This window comes from Porites lutea, chromosome 3, assembly GCF_958299795.1.
Source record: "Porites lutea chromosome 3, jaPorLute2.1, whole genome shotgun sequence".
Lineage (NCBI taxonomy): Eukaryota > Metazoa > Cnidaria > Anthozoa > Scleractinia > Poritidae > Porites > Porites lutea.
The window spans coordinates 3609296-3627460 of NC_133203.1; the positions used below are offsets into that span (position 1 = coordinate 3609296).

At 38.4% G+C, this 18165-nt stretch overlaps 2 protein-coding genes across 2 annotated transcripts; one reads left to right on the top strand and one right to left on the bottom strand.

The window, feature by feature from the left end:
• Positions 1-104: 104 nt before the first annotated feature.
• LOC140931450 (uncharacterized) lies at positions 105-1465 on the bottom strand. Its single transcript, XM_073381263.1, has one exon. It carries the CDS (start codon positions 1463-1465, stop codon positions 326-328), a length of 1140 nt encoding a protein of 379 aa, XP_073237364.1. The 3' UTR covers positions 105-325.
• A 6066-nt stretch (positions 1466-7531) lies between these two features.
• Positions 7532-9184, top strand: LOC140929281 (RYamide receptor-like). Its single transcript, XM_073379086.1, has one exon. The coding sequence runs from the start codon at positions 7636-7638 to the stop codon at positions 8605-8607; it is 972 nt and encodes a 323-aa protein (XP_073235187.1). The 5' UTR covers positions 7532-7635; the 3' UTR covers positions 8608-9184.
• The last annotated feature ends 8981 nt before the right edge of the window (positions 9185-18165 follow it).

The window sequence follows — 18165 nt, forward strand, 5'->3', positions numbered from 1 at the left end:
TTGGGCATCAGTTTGTAGTTGCAGATTTGATTGTACGTTTTTTATAAGCGACCTGATAAGTAGATAGACAGGTGATGCATCTAAGTGTGTTAATTAGCGAGTTTAATTTACAAATTCAGAACATCGAGACATAACAACCAGAACCGATAAAGGTACATTAAATTTTCACATCAATTACAGTAAGCCGTTTATATTTCTTGCTGCTACGATAGGTCAAAGTTTCATGACTATCAAGCTTAAGAGAACACTGAGGAACCACTCAGTTATAATACATCTTATTCCATTTCCCTTAAATCTGATGAGTTTGCCTTCGTCAGCGATGAGTCTAGTTCGTAGCTGTTGGTTTAATTCTATTGTCGAGTTTATTCCTTTCTCGGGTTAGCTTGTCACTAGGTATCAACCTTATTACACTGGGCTTTGTCTCGTGGTGCGACTTTTGAACTTGATGGATATCACTTGCAGAACCATGTTCATGTGTTTTGTTTGCACGAGTGACTTTGTCGGCGTTTTTTCTTATTGAAAGCTCGTTGGTCTTATTTGTAACAGTTTCTCCCCTTCTGGAAAAGAACGACCGACCTCCCCACATTCTATCACCCATTCCATTCGTCGTCATACCATGCATTCCTGTCATCATTCCATTCATACTGCGCATTCCATTCATACCAGTCATGGGTTTTAATCCATTTTCACTCTCCATAAGGTTGATGACTCCACTCGTATGTGTACCACCAAACGATAATCCAGGAACGTTACTCACACCACCTCCGAAATCGGAATAACCTTTATTCTGTCCTTCTCCACCTCCTGCGATTTGAGAAAGGCCACCAAACATCAAACGCTCAAACGTGGAGGGACTCGTAGACTGTGCATTGTTGCCACCCTTTGAATTCCATGGTATCTGGATCGGTTTAATCTCGGTTTCACCCGTGTCATCATTTTGCATGTCGTTTGGCTTACTGCTTTGCATGTCATCCTGCATATTGCCTTGCATACTGGGTTGCATAGAGTCCTGAAGTTGGCTCATCATGTCATTTTGCATGTCGTTCAGCTCGGGCATGCTTGGGTTTAAATCCCCATTGGATGACTGATGTACTATCTGCGCCTGCAGTGGAGAAACCCTCCGTCCGTTAACTCTGATATTAGTGGTCAACTGATTCATAATTGCTTGTAACTTTTCTTGGGATAGACCACCCACTCCATTAGCGTAAGGAGCAAATGAACCAGAATGATAATTCCAGGGAACTCGGCCAAGAATATCTTTTAGCCTGGTCTGAATATTGGAGCTGCTTTCCTCATCAAACTTCAGTTGTTTACGCGAGGCTTTTTTCTCATTATTAGGTTCCTCTTGAATCTTGAGAAATTTGGTCTCGGATTCCAAGGGAAAGTTTCCAAGGGGCTTCGAGCTGTTGCCATGGGTTTGGGTCTGATCGTGATGAGCGGAATCTAGTGAACAATGGGGAGACATGAAAATGACACAGATATCGCATGGCGTGCTTCTCGACCGTAAATGTCTAACAAGATTATTCAAAGCCACAAGAAATGATTTACTTGGAATTGGGAAGTGAGCCAGTAACTTAAATAACCGTATTAATTAAGCAATAGACCACACTCCCCATGGGTTTACCGGCGTGATAACCCACTTGGGATATTGGCAGAACGCAAGAAAAAGCTTGTAAATCATGAACCGAAGGCGAGTGATTTACAAGCTTTTCGAGTGTTCTACCAACATCCCAAGTGGGTTATCACGCCGGTAAACCCAAAGAAAGTGTGGTCTATTGCTTTTATTAAATAACTTTAAGTAAAACTATGCGTTTACCGGCACAATAAATCCTAGGTTTTTAACCAATCAGAACGCGCGTACTATCTTAGCTATTTTATAACAAGTAATAAACCGCATCGAAATTCAAGGATCCGACAAAATAAACCATTGGAATATCATATCGTCTGTTGATCTGATGTCTCAGCCATACGGAATACATGCGGCGCACAACAACAACATTGGAGTTTTATATATATATTGACGTTCAAATATATAAAAACTTTATATATTCTCTTTCAAATAACATTAAACTTTATTTATGAAACTACTGACCTGATTTTTGAAAACAGCAAAATACGATCCAAATGTGGAAAACGAAGACACTTGGGCTCATTGCAATCTTACACTTCCTTGTTGACGTCTGTGAAAACGGAGTTGCGTGAATTCGTTTAACAACCTGTTCTCGATAGGTCAAGGCTTTTACGAATCATCAGGTTTTTGAAATAGATTTTAAACAAGAGGAATAGTAATCCTAGCTATTCTTGATCAGGGCGTCCGTCGCCAAAGTACCAAGAGTGTAATTTAACTGATTTTTGAGAACAGTGTCTGTGAATAGTAAACTGATGTGATTAACATAACCTTCTCAAACCAGAAACACTTTTTAAGAGAATTAAAAATTGCTTTCTTATTTAAACCAAAGTGAATATCAAATATTAAATGGTTTACAAATTTTAAATCCAGCGTCTGGAAAACGGAATACAATCCGCAACTAAGATCGCTACTCCCTTGGACTCCAATAAAGAAAGGATCTGAAATGAGGTCTGTTATCAGAGTCCACCAACTGTACACAATATGGATTCTGGATAAAATTGAGTAGTCTTGTTCTGTAGCGACCAAAAATTAACGTGTTCATATGGCCATAAATGGTCTTCTCCTTGTACTCATATTCTAACTGCCCTTAAAGTTGGCGTTTGTTTGTTTTTGGGTTTAGGTCTATAAAAGCTCTCGTATTCAGTGTTTAAAAATTACCAAAGATCCTTCTGTGGTTACTCTGATATAGCTAGCACCTGATTAGTTCTTATTTTACCTTGAATGAATTTCTCTCCTTAGAATCAGGTGATTAAGAGCGCCGGAAAAGAAAAGATGAAATGCGCGAGAACGATCGCTCACCTTGGATATTTTCAAATTAACGAGAAAATTTCTTAGGTTTTGCCAATTTATTATTCACTTCATAAACTAAGAATTTATTATTGGTTGCTAGGACAGTTTCAAATACGCTTCACAGTGCCCGTAACTTTAAGAGTGTCTTGCTGGTAATAGCTCTTGTGTTTGTGACAAGGGTGATTTAATTTACGCAAGACAAAAGCAAATAAACTTTGCTTTTTAGAGAGGCTTATCTTCAATCTACTTACATTAAATCAAACCCGGCTGCTTTTTAGCCTTTTCTGCCCAAGTTAAGGGAATCCAAGACAGTCTTGGATATCCTGGATTCAACGCTCTGCGGGATTCTGGATTACGGGTACTGGACTCCGATTCTTTGTCTGTAGAACTCGGATTCTGGATTGTAATCGTTATTGGGATCCCGGATTCCCTGATGTTTATTCCATATCCCAAAGCCTAAGATTCCGGATTCCACATGCAAAAGTTTCCGGATTCTAGATTCCATTAGAAAAACGTCCCAGATTCCGGAATCCACATTCCCTTACATGGGGCGACCTGTTCCAGCGGTTCCGATCGTAGAATGTGGGCATGTGGCGCAAAGTCAAAGAGACCTTTCATTTCCTTCTCACATTTTGCCCTGTCGCCTCAGTCTGAACGCCTCAAACAGGCTAGGTGCATCTGTGATCTATTAGCGAACAAGACAGTTAAAGCTTAGTCCACGGCACGATTTCGTCCATTCGTTAAAAAGGGTTATTGACCATTTCAAGTAAAACCGTAAGTAGAGTGACTGAACAAACCGTTCATTTGAGCAACAAAAATGACTACTATTATCACTATGACAAAAGGTGAATCCTGTCAAAAGGCACTACTAACAGAGTCTTTACAATCTTGTTCCCAGAGGCTGCGATCCTTTTGGTCAGCGCTTGATAGGTCCGTGATTTGTGTACACATAAATATCATACGACTTGAAACCGATGAATCAGGAAATTAATGTCATTTTGATTGGAAAAAAAACTGAATGGAAATTTTGCACGCAGGAGAACTTCACCTACCGTTGCAAAGTACTTTACAACAAGACATGTGATATGTCACGTGACCATCATTATTAAAATCGCTAATATTTAACAAACGTTTTTATGAAAAAATCAAATAAAACTTTTTTCAGATTCGTTTCGAATTTTTCCAACCATTCTTTGTGGGAATTACTATTCTATTCTCTCCAACGAAACAAAATGAGAACAACCGTAGTCTTAAAAGTAAAATCCAGCCTATTATCACACAAAGCTCTAACTGTAAAACAAACTTGAAGATTCAATGCATTTTCGGCTATCAAACACGTTGATCAATTTATTCACACAAAGCAAATTCGCACCAATTCCGCATCAATATTTTTGAGTGATTTCCAGTTTTATCACGCTACCAGTTACGTACTTAAAAAAGATATAGAACACCTCAAGATATCCAATGACGAACATTTCATCCTCCTCTAGGAAACTTAGAAAAAAATATTACCGATCGATCATATTTTCCCAACACGCACATTACTAGGGCCTGAAACCCCACAAGAAAAACGGTCTTCCTCGGTGTAGTCCTTGATGAACATCTGTCTTGGAAACCGCACATTTCTCAAGTAGCTCGTAAAATCTCGAAATCAATAGGTGTCATTAATAGAGCAAGATTTTTTCTACCTAAACCGTGTCTAAAAACTCTTTATTATTGTTTAGTTTATCCTTATCTTCATTATTGTATTATTGTCTGGGGATCTACGTACATAACCAATCTTCGCCGTCTTGTCTCTTTGCAAAAGCGAGTTATCAGAATTATTTCTAAATCAACTTTCGATTCTCATTCAGACCCTATTTTCAAAGAATTAGAGCTACTAAAACTTTCCGATATTAGACAGCTAGAATTAGGTAAACTTATGTTTTCTCTTAACCATTCTCTTTTGCCTTCAAAGTTCAAGAATTATTTTTCTTTAAACAAACAAGTCCATAGCTATGCCACTAGACACGCGAACGATTTTCACCTTCCTTCTTGTAGAACAAACCTTCGTAAATTTTCTGTCAGTTTCCAAGGACCTACTTATTATAACACTATAGAAAATGATATTAAAGAATCTAATTCTCTCCACGTATTCAAAACGAAATTGAAAAAAAAAATTATATATGAATTATTAGTTATAAATCTTGTAGTAAATAGTTATATTTCTTCACATGTCTGATATTATTTTTATACTTATTGTTACTTGTACCATACCTTATATTTTGTCAACTCAGTCTATGTAATTAGTTAATTTATACTTACCTTCATTGTATTTTGCTTTCGATCCTGGCCTTACCGTTACTGTTAACTTTATTTTTACTCTGAGGGAGCCCAATGTCTATAAGCCTCATGGTTTCTTTTTGGGCTTCCTCGCCACTTTCATTTGCTTTTGTGTAACTGTCATGTTTTATCGTTATTTGTATTTTGTGGTAAATCAAATAAAGTTACAAAGTTACAAAAGAAATTTTGCCGAATACGATTGCCTATTTTGCCTAAAATGAAAGGATGAAGAAATTTCCAATTTTTGACCAAAACCAAAGAGGACTATCTAAAATCGATTCTTTTAAAGTCTACAAAAGCCACTAAAAAAACTAATTACGCCTATTTTATCCAAAAAAAAAGAATAAAGAAATTTCAAATTTTTGACTCCAGACCATTTAATAGCGCTTTGAAAAAATTTATAGCCTAGAAAGGTCAGTTTTCTATCTAGAACATCGCTAAGAACCCTATTTAGGCCTCTTTTACCCAAAAAGGTAGAATGAAGAAATTTTAAATTTTTGACTAAGACTAGTGGACTAACCCTTTGAAAAGATGCAAATTGTGCTACTTTCTTATAACGAGGTTTTTGTGGTCTAGAAAGACTAGTTTTCTATCTAGAACGTCACCAAACACTTTTTGTCGTCCTTTTTTACCTAAAAACAAAGGATGTTGAAGCTTCCAATTTTCCGCCGAAACCATGGACTAACTCTAGCCTCCTCCGCAGCCTTCACTGTCCTGTTTTAGAGAACGAGTGGGAGAATGGGTAGAGAACCGCGAGTGACAGTGATGCCTGCAGTTTAAATATATACATGTACGCGATAATGATCTTGGTGATCAACGATAGCATGTGCTTGGAAACATGTGCGATATAATTAAACTGTAATGTTTAATGATGAATTTATATATAAACGTTTTGCTAAGGTTAGTAACATCAGATTTCCATACAAGCACCGTTAAAATGATTTGTTTGCTAGCCGACTAGATCGTGCAAGAAACTGAGCTTTTTATGACCCAAACTACCTGACCATGTGAACCTCTTGCCACATTACACTCTGTTTACATTAGGGTCTTAAGAAGGTTCGAGTGATTATACAGCTATTTCGGTTGACGTTGCGACGAGACCGCAAAGCAATATAAGAAATGTCGTTAAAAGATTCCAAAACTCAGCCATGAAGCACGGTTCTTCTTTCATAAAACGAATTAAGTAAAGGTTGTGAGGTTTTCAGATACCGTTCTATAGCACGGACAATCGTGAAGTTGTGACCAAATTTTAAGGGATTTACAGTCATTTACAGTCTTGGCGCGTAGGCTGTAACACTGCTCGCGAAAGGCACAGCTGGCGGGGAAATAGCCCACGTTGGATATATTAAACTTCTAACATGAATCCGAGGCTTTAGGGTTAAAATTGCAATTTTTTCAAGACTCCATTGTCTCGCAATTCCTAAAAGAGACTTGAGCACAAAGAAAACCAAACCAAATATATAGAAAAATGACCAGAAAGCCGCATTCACGTTACAATTTTAATATATCAAACGTGGGCTATTAATTTAAGCAAATACTGTGAGCTTATTGGCGGCCGAGCGCGCGGCTTTTAACACTTTCTCAGTTCCACTGCCCGCTTAGCAGCTAAACACGTACAGTTAACTCTCTCTAAGATGGACACCTTTGGGACCGGCACTAAGTGTCCGTCCTAGAGAGGTGTCCGTCTTATAGAGAGTCAAATAAAGGGGGTAAAGAAAGGCAGGGACCAACTCTAGGTGTCCGTTTTAAAGAGGTGTCCGTCTTATAGAGGTGTCCGTTAAGAGACAGTCGACTGTATTTCAAATCCGAACTGGCTACCTCAAAGAAACCCTTAAGGGGGAGGTGTCTGGTCGTTTTTTGGGGAAATTATGTTGATTTGGGAAGGAAATAAATAAGAGTAGAAAAGGTATTCACATAAACCAGTTAGTTCTCTAACTGTGAGCTCAGAGGCGCCTTGTACTGGTGGTACAATCTGGCATTTGTCTACTCATTTATTCGCTTCATATTTTACTTTGTAACCATCCCCTGATCAAATATTTTCCAATCATCCAAAATTTTAAATTTTCCCTCACCAAATTTTTACAAATGAAAAACATTCGAAAAATCATCCACAACTTCTAAATAATTATTGAAGGAAGGACTCCAAACTAATTGAGTCATTTTTCGATTGAATGGAATCTTGGCTAGATATTAAACAAAAAAAAAGTGCTTATAACCAGGCTTCCCTCATATCATGGATTGGCATATGTTAAAGTTATTTAATAACCAGCTTGTCTTGTTATGGCAAGCATTCATGGGTGTGGTACGTATAGCCATGATAGCAGAGGCAGGATTCTTTAGATACCAGATGTGTTTGTAAGGAGAAAGCACCTGTTACTTTGTGGCCAACAAAAATGAACACAACAGTGAATCTATGGAACTGCTCCAGTCTGTTAAACCCAACAGCTCAAAAAATTGGAGAATCCTTTGCTTTTTTTCTGATCTTCGTTGTCTCGTTAGTCGGGAATACTTCCATCGCCTTGATTGTCTACAAGACGCAAAGCATGAGAACACCGATCAATTATTTCATCGCAAACATGGCCATATCCGACCTGATGTTTCCATTACTCCTTGTTCCCCGGGAAATAACATGGCTGTACACCGCCGGTTCCTGGCTTAACAGCGGTCCTCTCGGCAAGACATTGTGCAAAGTGATCCCTTTCTTAACGAATGCCTCCATGCTAGTGTCAATACAGAGTCTGGTTTTGATAGCAGTGGATCGCCTTGGAGCTGTGCTGTTTCCGTTCCGTTCTCCACTAATCAGTTCCAAGCTGTGTCCCTTCGTTATTTTCATCACGTGGATCGTGGCGATCGCAGTAAAAGCCCCGTTTCTGTTCTCCGTCAAAGTGGTTGAATACCCGCGAGGGCAACAGGCGTGCCGATGGCGGTGGGTTGAAGTATTTGGCGATTCTTCGTCTGAAGATAACTACTTTCTTGTGGTATATATCACATTTATTTACACCCCGCTTGTCTTGCTCATAATAGTCTACTCCATCCTCTTAATTAAGCTCTGGTCAGAAAAGATACCCGGCGACCAATCGATCAGCACTAATGCTCATTCCGTGCGCGCGAAAAGAAACAGAGACGTCTCCAAGATGGCTGTGGCTACTGTGTTGACTTTCGTACTATGCTGGGTACCCTACAGTATAGTCGACTCTTTATTATACTTTGCATCGGGTTATGACAATAACTGCTCTATGGTACTGATCTTGCACATCGCTCTTTTCATGGCTTTTTCAAATTGTGCTATAAACCCTATAATTTGTTTCATTTTCTGTAGCAAATATCGTCAAGGTTTTAAAAGAATTTTTCAGTGCTTCGACTAAATCTTCGCCGGGGGGTACACCCCAATGGAGGAGGAACTTGCTACATCTTTTGCTTAGGGAGTGAACTACTGCTTATGTGCTTTGATTTAACATTAAGGAACCTTGAGCGGTCGCATTGCTTTTACAGCTTGCACAAACTTTTTGTGGTGCCTCTCAGAGAATGAAACGAGTTTAAAACACACCCCAAAGAGCGATATTCTTGTTACACTTTAGTCGTGTTTTTGAAATTATCCGTCGAGTATCCCCCGTCATGTTTAGAAGGGAGTATACTGCACCTAGCTGGCAGGCTGAACCGGCACTCAGGGAACATTCTGAATTCTCACAAGATTTGATGTGCAAAACGTTCCTTTCAAAATGTTCTTAAATACAAGCATACGGACTTGGGAAAAAATACATATCAGCATATTTATAGTGATATTTCAGGCAAACATTTACTGTGGCATTCCTTATGCTAATTTCTCGTTTACAGTGCTGTTGTCGAAACAGGTGGAATAAGATTTGCGCAACTAAATTTTAATCTAAGGTGTATTTTATTATATTCTTTAGCTTCTTCCATGAGCCTCAGTGTTCCTTTTAGAAATGCACTTATAAAAGAGAAAAGGAAACGAATTTATCATTCATGTTTTTTTTCTCTTTTAATAATTTTCTAGACCGAAGAGGACAAAGGATGCGGTTTTTTAGTATCAACATTTCGAAAAACTTCAAAGAGCAATATGTTGTTTATTACCAGCTCGCACGGCTACATTTTATTGTTGTTGAAAAGAAGCGCCACCGACAGTGAAAATCCATCCTCGATGAAAAATGAATTTCTAGTTGAAATATCCGAATGAATGCCCGAGAAAATGAGAAGTTTTAAATATTCAGTTGGAACTTAATTAGACTTGCAACCTGTGATACTGTAAATAATGAATGGAAAGTAACTTGAGGTGTACATGTCAATAAATGAATGTACACGTATAGATGCACGCAACTTACTCCTTCCCGCCCCGGCGTAAAGTTACAGTAAAAAGGGGAACATACCCATGCAACTTGTTTTACGACATAATATGCTGCGAAATGAGTTGAATAGCGACGTTGCGCGTTTTACCAACCACGAGTCAAACTGTCTTAAACAAATTTGGCTATTGCAGGTGCGAAAAGTTGTTGTTGCAAACGCCAAACTCTATTTTTTGTCGTAGCGGAGGTAGTACACGGAAGGTCACGCGTAAGCGTAAAAGTTTAATGTCGCTCAACTTTTACATTTACTCGCCACCTTTCATATATTGCCTCTACTTTATTTACGCGCGTAACAATAATACAGCAGTGGAAATCCACCTTAAGGCTTAAATGTTTCAAGAAAAAGAGTCCCTTTCCTTCCTTCAGTCGATCAGATACTGATCACAATCAATAAATCCATCAAGCAATAAGTCAATAACTTTTATTAAAACGTACGAGCGCATAATGGCCACGAGAGATTTGTTAATAATTTATTCGTCCTCTCATTTGATCTAAACGTACTCGTAGAGACTATTTCATATTTGTTCGGCTGTGCATGTCCACACGATCTTTATTACATGTTACAAAAACAAAGTTCACATGAAGTGTTACTCTTAACCCATACATAGTTCATTATGAGAGTATCAGCTCTAACAGTAATAAGAAAAACAGTATTACTACCACGCCAAACTTAGTGGTAATAGACTGCAAAACAGCTGTGTTCTTTTGATGGTCGGCAACGCAAGGACTTGTCAAACATTAGGTCGGGAACAAATGGAAAAATGGAGATCAAGACTTTGACGAGGGGTTTGCGCGAAGCCCCCCCTCCCTACTACCACCATCAACATTTTCACGCCAGCGCTTTGCGCTTTGTTGCCGAAGCGATTGACTTTTCTGTCTTTCTGCAGTCTAAAAATATCATTGTCAAATGCAATTTTATCCAAAAGAGGAGGTGAAGAACAGAGGCAAACAGGGGCCAACTGACTGTTTTCTCATTTTCTGTAGACTAGCAAACATCCCTGACCATTCTCGTTTCTTTGGATTAATATTTATTTTATGAAGAACAAAGATTTTATTTCACAACTATTATTGTCACTACAGCTTTCTTAGAAATGATGGTTTGCAAAAAGTCACCTGGAATCTCTGAAACTGCTTAGTCGTTAGAAGGCTATTACTGGTTAGGTTAAATGTTAAGCTATGATCAGCGAGTAAGCGGTTAAGCATTTGATTAGGATTCAGAGGTTCCAAATTCCTTTTTATAACTGGTAAATGTTCGTTTCTAATTCAATTCGCAATTCACCGCGTGTAGGCACTAATTCTCTGCCAAGTTTACGGATCAAAAAAAGTTCAATCGATCATGTAACGTCAAAACAGGGAGACAAGATTTAATCTATGTAGTTATCACCAGTGATCATGATCGAATTCGGTTCAAATTTGCATCAAAAGTTGAAGACTGGAATTTAAACCTAAAAATGAAATTCTTGAAATTTCCTTCTAAAGAGAAGAAACAACTGTTCCTTTAAAAAGGCCAAACACAATACACTCAAGAAAATATAGTAAGTGAGCTTCTATATTAAAGTTCCTCTTTGCCTAATATCTCTATTCGTAAGTTATATTCCAGTGGTCGTCAGATCTTCCAAGGTCAAGAATAAATGATTTGATATCCAGCCCCTCCATCAAAGTGACAATTCAGTTCTTGCTTGCTTAAGATTGTTCTTCTCTCCTACCAGCCGTTGAAGCAAAAAAATGATAAAATTATATCATTACTGCTTTCCTTAAGAATTTCTATGTCCATCCCTTTTCTACAATCACTCTTGCGCGTCGTATGACATAATACTTTTAGAAAGCAATTTAAACTGTTTCCACAACTTGGGAACTGTAGGGTCATTTAAAGGAGACACTTCTTAGATAACTCGCAAACTTCTCGTATTAATGGCACAGAAAATGTCTTTACGTCTTTTCTAAGACGCACCGCGTATAAATAATACAGTTCGTCTCTTACTTAACGTTTTACTTTTCCCGTGCAAATGCTTTTGTTTCAGTATTAAAAAAAGGATAGGAAACGCCTAGCTTTTTCCGTGACTCTATACTGTCTGTCTGTGAGCGTCACTTCTTCAATTCTCTTGTCATAAAGCAAGTCAAACACACGCAATCCAAATAAAACAGATTCGTGTGTTCTAATACTGATTGTAAAAGACGTTCATTGCGCGCCGAAAGAATTTATAAGAATTCAAAATGTTGATATTTGGATCGATTTCTTTCTTGACAAATCACCAGAAGTGTCTTTCATTTGTTTTTATACTGCCAGAGCTTTTCACAAGTCGCAGTAAGGTAAGGGAAATTGGGTTCCCTGTTCAGCGCTTACAGCCTCTTACCTCTGTGGCCGGGTTCGTTCCAAAATTGTTATTCCCTCTAAGAGAGCATGTGAAGAGAGACGTCATGGCTTGTATGGTAGGAAGAAAAGGTTGACCTAAAACCAAATCTGTGAAGATTAAAGGAATTTTTTTACAACATATAAGGTAGCCTGAAAAACAGTTGGTTTTTACCCGTGGTAATAAAGATCCGACCTTGCATCCGTACAATTAAAATTTTCTCTCTTCCTCTCTTTTTCTTTAAAACAGAGGTCATATTCGGCTTTTACTCGGTACGAAAATTAAGCACAAGAGTAATCCCTCAGAGCCACGGGATATGAATGCTGTGATTAACCGTTAAACCCTTGAGATTCGGTGATCAGCATACAATTTCTCCGTACGGAATCACTGCTTAAGCAAGCATAATGGTGATGAGAATAAAGAGAATGATCTCCATGTAAACAAGATATTGATTGTTAAACAGATTTTCCTCATCAGCAACATAGGAAATATATAGGGAACCCAACCTCGTCCCCAGGGTTGTCTCCTACTCGTCCCTACGGGTAAGAGAGGACCCAGAGGTCTGGAAAAAAGTCTTCCTCAAATTGGGATTTGAATGATCTCGGCACGTACAAAATTTTCTCGGCGGACATTACAAATCTCGCCGAGATCTCGGTCAATTTTGCACGCGGGGACAGTTACTTACCAAATCTTATGGGACATTTTAACTACCTGCAAAAGGACTACAGTACACAAAGGCAATTTAGTAACAGATGAATAGTGTGAGGTGAGTTGAGAGGGCATGTTCCCGTTCACGTTGAAGCTACAATAAAAGATCAAATCAGTCCGTCGTCCTTGTCGTGCTAGGAAATGTTAATGCATCATTCAGAACTGCAAGAACAGACTTCATCTCTAAATTAGTAGATATACGCAGACAAACAGAGGACAGAAAACGCCATCAACATTTCATTATCTGCAAACATTACATCAAGAGTCGCTTGTGTGAACATCTTCCCGAGAAAAAGTGCAAAATTTACCTTCGGGCATTTAAGTGGCGAGGATAGGGGGGATGATAATTCCTACTCACGCCTCTCCCCTTTTTTAAACCAGGCTACCATTTCTTTTCCGCTTTTTTAGATCCTCCTCTTTGCAAAATCTCTTAGTCAACTTGCTGATATTCGGGTTTTTTTTGGTTTCAGGATATATTTAAAGTCATAACTCATAATACGTACGTCCACTTGTAAAGCACCTCGCGGGCTATCTGTTTAAGAATTACCCCATTACTCCAAGCAAAACCACTCTCTGTAATTTTTTGATGAAAAACAAAACCGACCAGACCAACCTCGTCCCCAGGGCTTTTCCCTTAAAAAATGGGTGGGGCCCACCCATTTTTTAAGGGAAAAGCCCTGGGGACGAGGTTGCGACCAGACCGAATTTGATCTATAATCATAAACCACAGCATCTTAGGCCTCCCCAGAACAGAGAAATTTGGTTGCTCGAACCAATTTACATTTCATGTTCTCGAAACTATCGTTATGTTTCTTCCACTCAAAAAGGTATTTAAAATCCGAGCGCAAGAAAATGTAATGGGAATTTTATTCAACATGAATGTTTAACAATTAATCCCTAAGAATAAGAAGCAAAGTTTCTACGAGATGACGCCTTCGACTTTGTATGCCAGTCCTAGGGGGGTAGTGTGCAGAAACATCCCTATGTAGCTTAGATATTATATGATCATGACCATCACAAAAGAGATACTTCCGCACTTGTCCCTTTCAGTCTGCTCCTTTAGCGAAATAGAAGCAAGGATCTGGTGGAAAAAAATTCCATGAAAAAGAAAGAATAAACTGCACCACCTCGTATCAACTCTTGCTTCCTTTAAAGGTTTGGACATGATCATGATATGGCCATATTAGAGAAAAGGCGTCGTCAATAAAGATCGGTACTTTTGGGTGGGGAAGGGGAGAATTGCATGGAATGTTCAATGCAAGGGTGCTCATCAAAAGTCATTTCCTACCGGCCAGACTGGTCAATTTTAAAATGAAAGAATATTTTCACGAAAAAAAAAAACATCACTACCGAGCATGCCCGACAGTGATGACCAATCAGACTGATCTGAATGGGCATTCCTAATTTATGTTAAAATTCTCTTTACGACTTCACGGGCCTGGCCGCTGGATAGTTCTGACTCATGGAAAGCGCCCTCTTCTCTTAGATTTAGACATGGCATGGTTTATAAATGACCTCATGAATCAATCTAAATGTTAATCATGACCTCAGAAATTTTAAAGCCATTTACTTGGGCAACAGAAAAAATACGCTTTTGAGTGGATTTTAAAACACGCTACATTTTTTCACGGGAAACTCGAGCTGTATTTATAACGGTTGCGCGAAACCATGATCGAAATTGTTCATTCTGAGCACGGGTTGAAACCACCTCATGAGGTGGTTTAAATGCGCTCAAAATAAACAAATTAAAGATGGCGGCTGAAAGAACACAGTCGACAGGTAGACTGGAAACTAATTTGTTCCCTGATAACAGTTATGAGCCTCTTTCCTTTGTTTTCGCTGACCTGACGGGCTAGCCGCTGCCGTTCAGCTCTGCGAATAAAAAGGAAAACGGGCCCCCGCTAACAGGGAAACTAGATGTAAACAGTGCAGATTTAATCTTTTTAGAGAGAAACATGTTACGATGTGAACGTCCTTACTGATAACATGTTTGGTGGAAGTTTAATCATGGAATCGGTCTCCGTTTTAAGCTCAAATTGAACCATTTCTCCGGACTGAAAGAAATGAAAAAACTTTGGCAACTTTTTTGATGCTGTGGCTTACGAATCACCTCGTTCGATGGAAAAAAAAAGAAAGATGCAATAGTTTTAGCTAGAGTTTCAAGACTTCTGACAAAATGGCTCTGTAACTGCACAAGTATATGGATGGGTACATACTTTTGCTTGAAACACGTTTACTGAGAAAAGGTTATTTTTTCATCCTTAAAAATTGACAATCCAGGACGCAATCGACCCATGCCACAAATTTGAACTTTAAAGTCTTGGATAAAACTTGCAGCAACACATGATCGGCTTTTATCCGCGATTTCGCACTTTATTCAAATTTGTAGTTTTTTGCTTTTGCCAGTTTCAGTTTGTTGCTTGATTTTCTCTCCTCTTTAAGGTACCCCTCAGACGAACAAGAAAACTCTTACACCTCAAGTGATGGGGAGGGCGTAAGGAGAAGTGGTTGCACCCCTTTCCTACCTCGAATTATTGCTCTGTTTTTGTATTTTCAATACAGCATCCCTTTGCCATAATGTGCTCTTCAGAAGTACTACGGGATCTGGCGACAATAAGGACCTATGACGTCATCCACAATGGCGGCCTACACGGATGACTTCTTTGCCAGCCTGATCATACGTGGAATTTCCTGCCCTAAAACTTGCGACGTGAAAATAAAAGAGAATGTTTTTAAGGTCACCAAAAAACGAACCAAACAGAGAGGAACGGCAGTTATGGGTTAGTTTCAGGACTGAATTCTTTCAGAAGGCCAGATTACACAAGAGTGATCCTGAAATCCTATTCAGTCTTGTAAATGAAAAGTTCTAGTAAGCCTATGTTCAAACAAGACTTTAAAAACCTCAGATTCGTCTCCAATCCCTTCTTTTGTCTAAACGCTATGCCTGGAGGAAAGGGTCTTCAATAGGCTTGAGTGGAGGGTCATGTAGAACAGAAAAAGACTAGATTTTCTACCAGTTCTTGCAAGTTCTGAGTGAAATAGGTTCCAGATTCTAGGTGGGAGACAATACCGACGCTGTATCACCGTGTACCTACCTCTCTTTGACGCATTGTTTTAATCCCAGATGTGGTCTGGTCTAGTGGCCATTTTTCGAAGGCAAATGGTGTGTTCTGCTGGTCTGCCGGCGGAAGGTAAATGGTCTGGCCTGACAGTCTGGTATAGAAAATTGGTCAGGATTGGTGGTCTACTTGAAGTAAGAAGAAGAACATTAGCTGTAAAAAAGCACGAAATAATTTTAAAAACAACTTATATTTTCACATTTCAACTATTAATCAAACGATGGTCTTAACATCCTCCGAGTATCCTCTTGTCTCTTCTATACATATCTTTTTCAAGTTTAGCAACAGTTTTGAAGACAGATGGTCACGCTTAAATTCTAATATTTTACTAAATTTTCCATTTTATCTCACTCTTTTCCTTAAGTCGGGGGTAAATACGTTCCAGGTTTGGATGAAAGGTATTACCAACGATGTATAGTCAAATACTGAATTACCTCACTTTGACGCATTCTTTCAATTCCAGAAAAAGACTTCATGGCAGTGCTATCACGAAGGCCGATTTCCAAGACCTAAATACAACACCTCTCAAGAACAAGGAATGATAACGGTTAGCAATCAACTGAAAACTTATGTTATTCTCTCTGTAAGCCATGGAGGTTAATGTAGTTAACGTTATTTACCTTTTTACAAACTGAATTTTATATTTGGTTGGCCGCCCTACCATCAACAATCAGTGTTGGCCATAAATTTTCATCTTACTAAGCCTCCGAAATGTACGTTTCCGACTGTGAAATTGCCGCTAATGCAATGATTCATCATCTCTAATGACACAAACCTTTTACGTCCCAGCATTAAAGTCTACCTTTACCTTGTCTTTTCTTTGAAAGTTTCGGATATCACGTCCACAAAACTGGCAGTAATGTTCTCATCCTAAATGCAAAACTTCTGCTGAAGAATAAGAACTACTAAAAAAAGCACGATATTTATCTAACAAAATTAAAAGTTTATCGTTGTGATTATCCACACTCCGTTTGAAATGTTCAATGGTTCACTTTAACTTCTTCGTGTGGTAAAACTGATCTTACAGTTCTTAGACCTTCAGCAACGTCCAGTGAGCATATCACAGTTGTCCTCTTCCTTTTTTTTTCGAAGCCTGAGTATTATTCATACTTACAGTTCACAGGCCACTTCTTCCCTTCTTAAAACGTCGATGGATGACTAATCGACACCTGAAAACTGCTGAAATAAATAGAGAGTATTTTAAAGGTTCCTTAAATGACAAAGTATATGCCTTACCTTTCGCCATCATTGTTTCTTCCATCAGTATCAGTAGCATAAGGCGTTTCTTCAAGTAGTTGACAAAAGTGGTATCTTCTAAAAAAAATGATGTCTTGTGAAGAGTCACTCGTCAGGAAGAGATGAAAAAACGCATCCAAAAAAAGCAGCATCTTGATAGAAAAACGTTAAAAAAGTTGTGTCCGGTGCGATCTTGAGAGGGCGCGCCCAAAAGACATGTCTTTCAATTCCTTCTTCAGAGAGGAAATGCCAAAAAAAGCAATAATCCATCGGATGTTCCTGAAATATAATTATTTAAATCTTGTAATGTGTTAGTAGAAAGGCAAGAACTAGCACATGTTGCTTTTGTAAAACTTTATTGATCATTTATGTGCAATTAAATTACAACAAAGATAACTAAGCCCAAAAAATAAAGTCTAGCTAGTCTTAAACTACCATATAAGGACACCACAACGAAAAAGTTGTGTTATTACTTTTTATTTGCAAATAAACTTAAACTCTATTATTTACAATCATAATTAGTGATCCAATGCATTTTTAGAAGTAGCACATCCAAAGACAAGCAAAAAAATGGCATCTTGAGAGAAAACGGCGAAAGGTGAAGTCTTGATACCATCTTGATTGGGCGCGCCCAAAACGAAACCGTGCAGTTTTGTTGCGTCGAGATCTCCCAAAAAAGAACATGGAGTACGGTGCACGAAAAAGCAAAAAACTCATCGTTCGTCGTTCCTGCTAGAAGTAACATTTTTATGATTTATGTTACTGGCGTTAGTTGTAGACTCACTGACAACTTTGGTTGTTTTCGAAATTTTATTTCTCATCAATGTGTTACAATGGCAATTTCAATTTGGCGCATAGAAGTAAATGATGACTTGCGCACGAAGGAAAATTCCTGAAATAGAATTGTATCAGTAAATTGCTTATGTAATTAGTTACCTGTATTTAATACAAGATACCGTTTTGGAAGACAGTACATAGACAACTTAGTGATTTTTTTGTTTTATTGTATTCAAGACGTACTCATAACTGTTACATGTTATTCCTAGTGACTATGTTACTTTAATAAAATATGAATTTATTTAATATTTAAAGAAAAACAGACTTACACACGAAAGGCACAAGAGTTTTCAAGTTTTTTATTTCATTCA

Coding starts and splice junctions, on each gene's coding strand:
- LOC140931450 (XM_073381263.1), bottom strand. CDS start 1,465: ATGTCTCCCCATTGTTCACTAGATTCCGCTCATCACGATCAGACCCAA.
- LOC140929281 (XM_073379086.1), top strand. CDS start 7,636: ATGAACACAACAGTGAATCTATGGAACTGCTCCAGTCTGTTAAACCCA.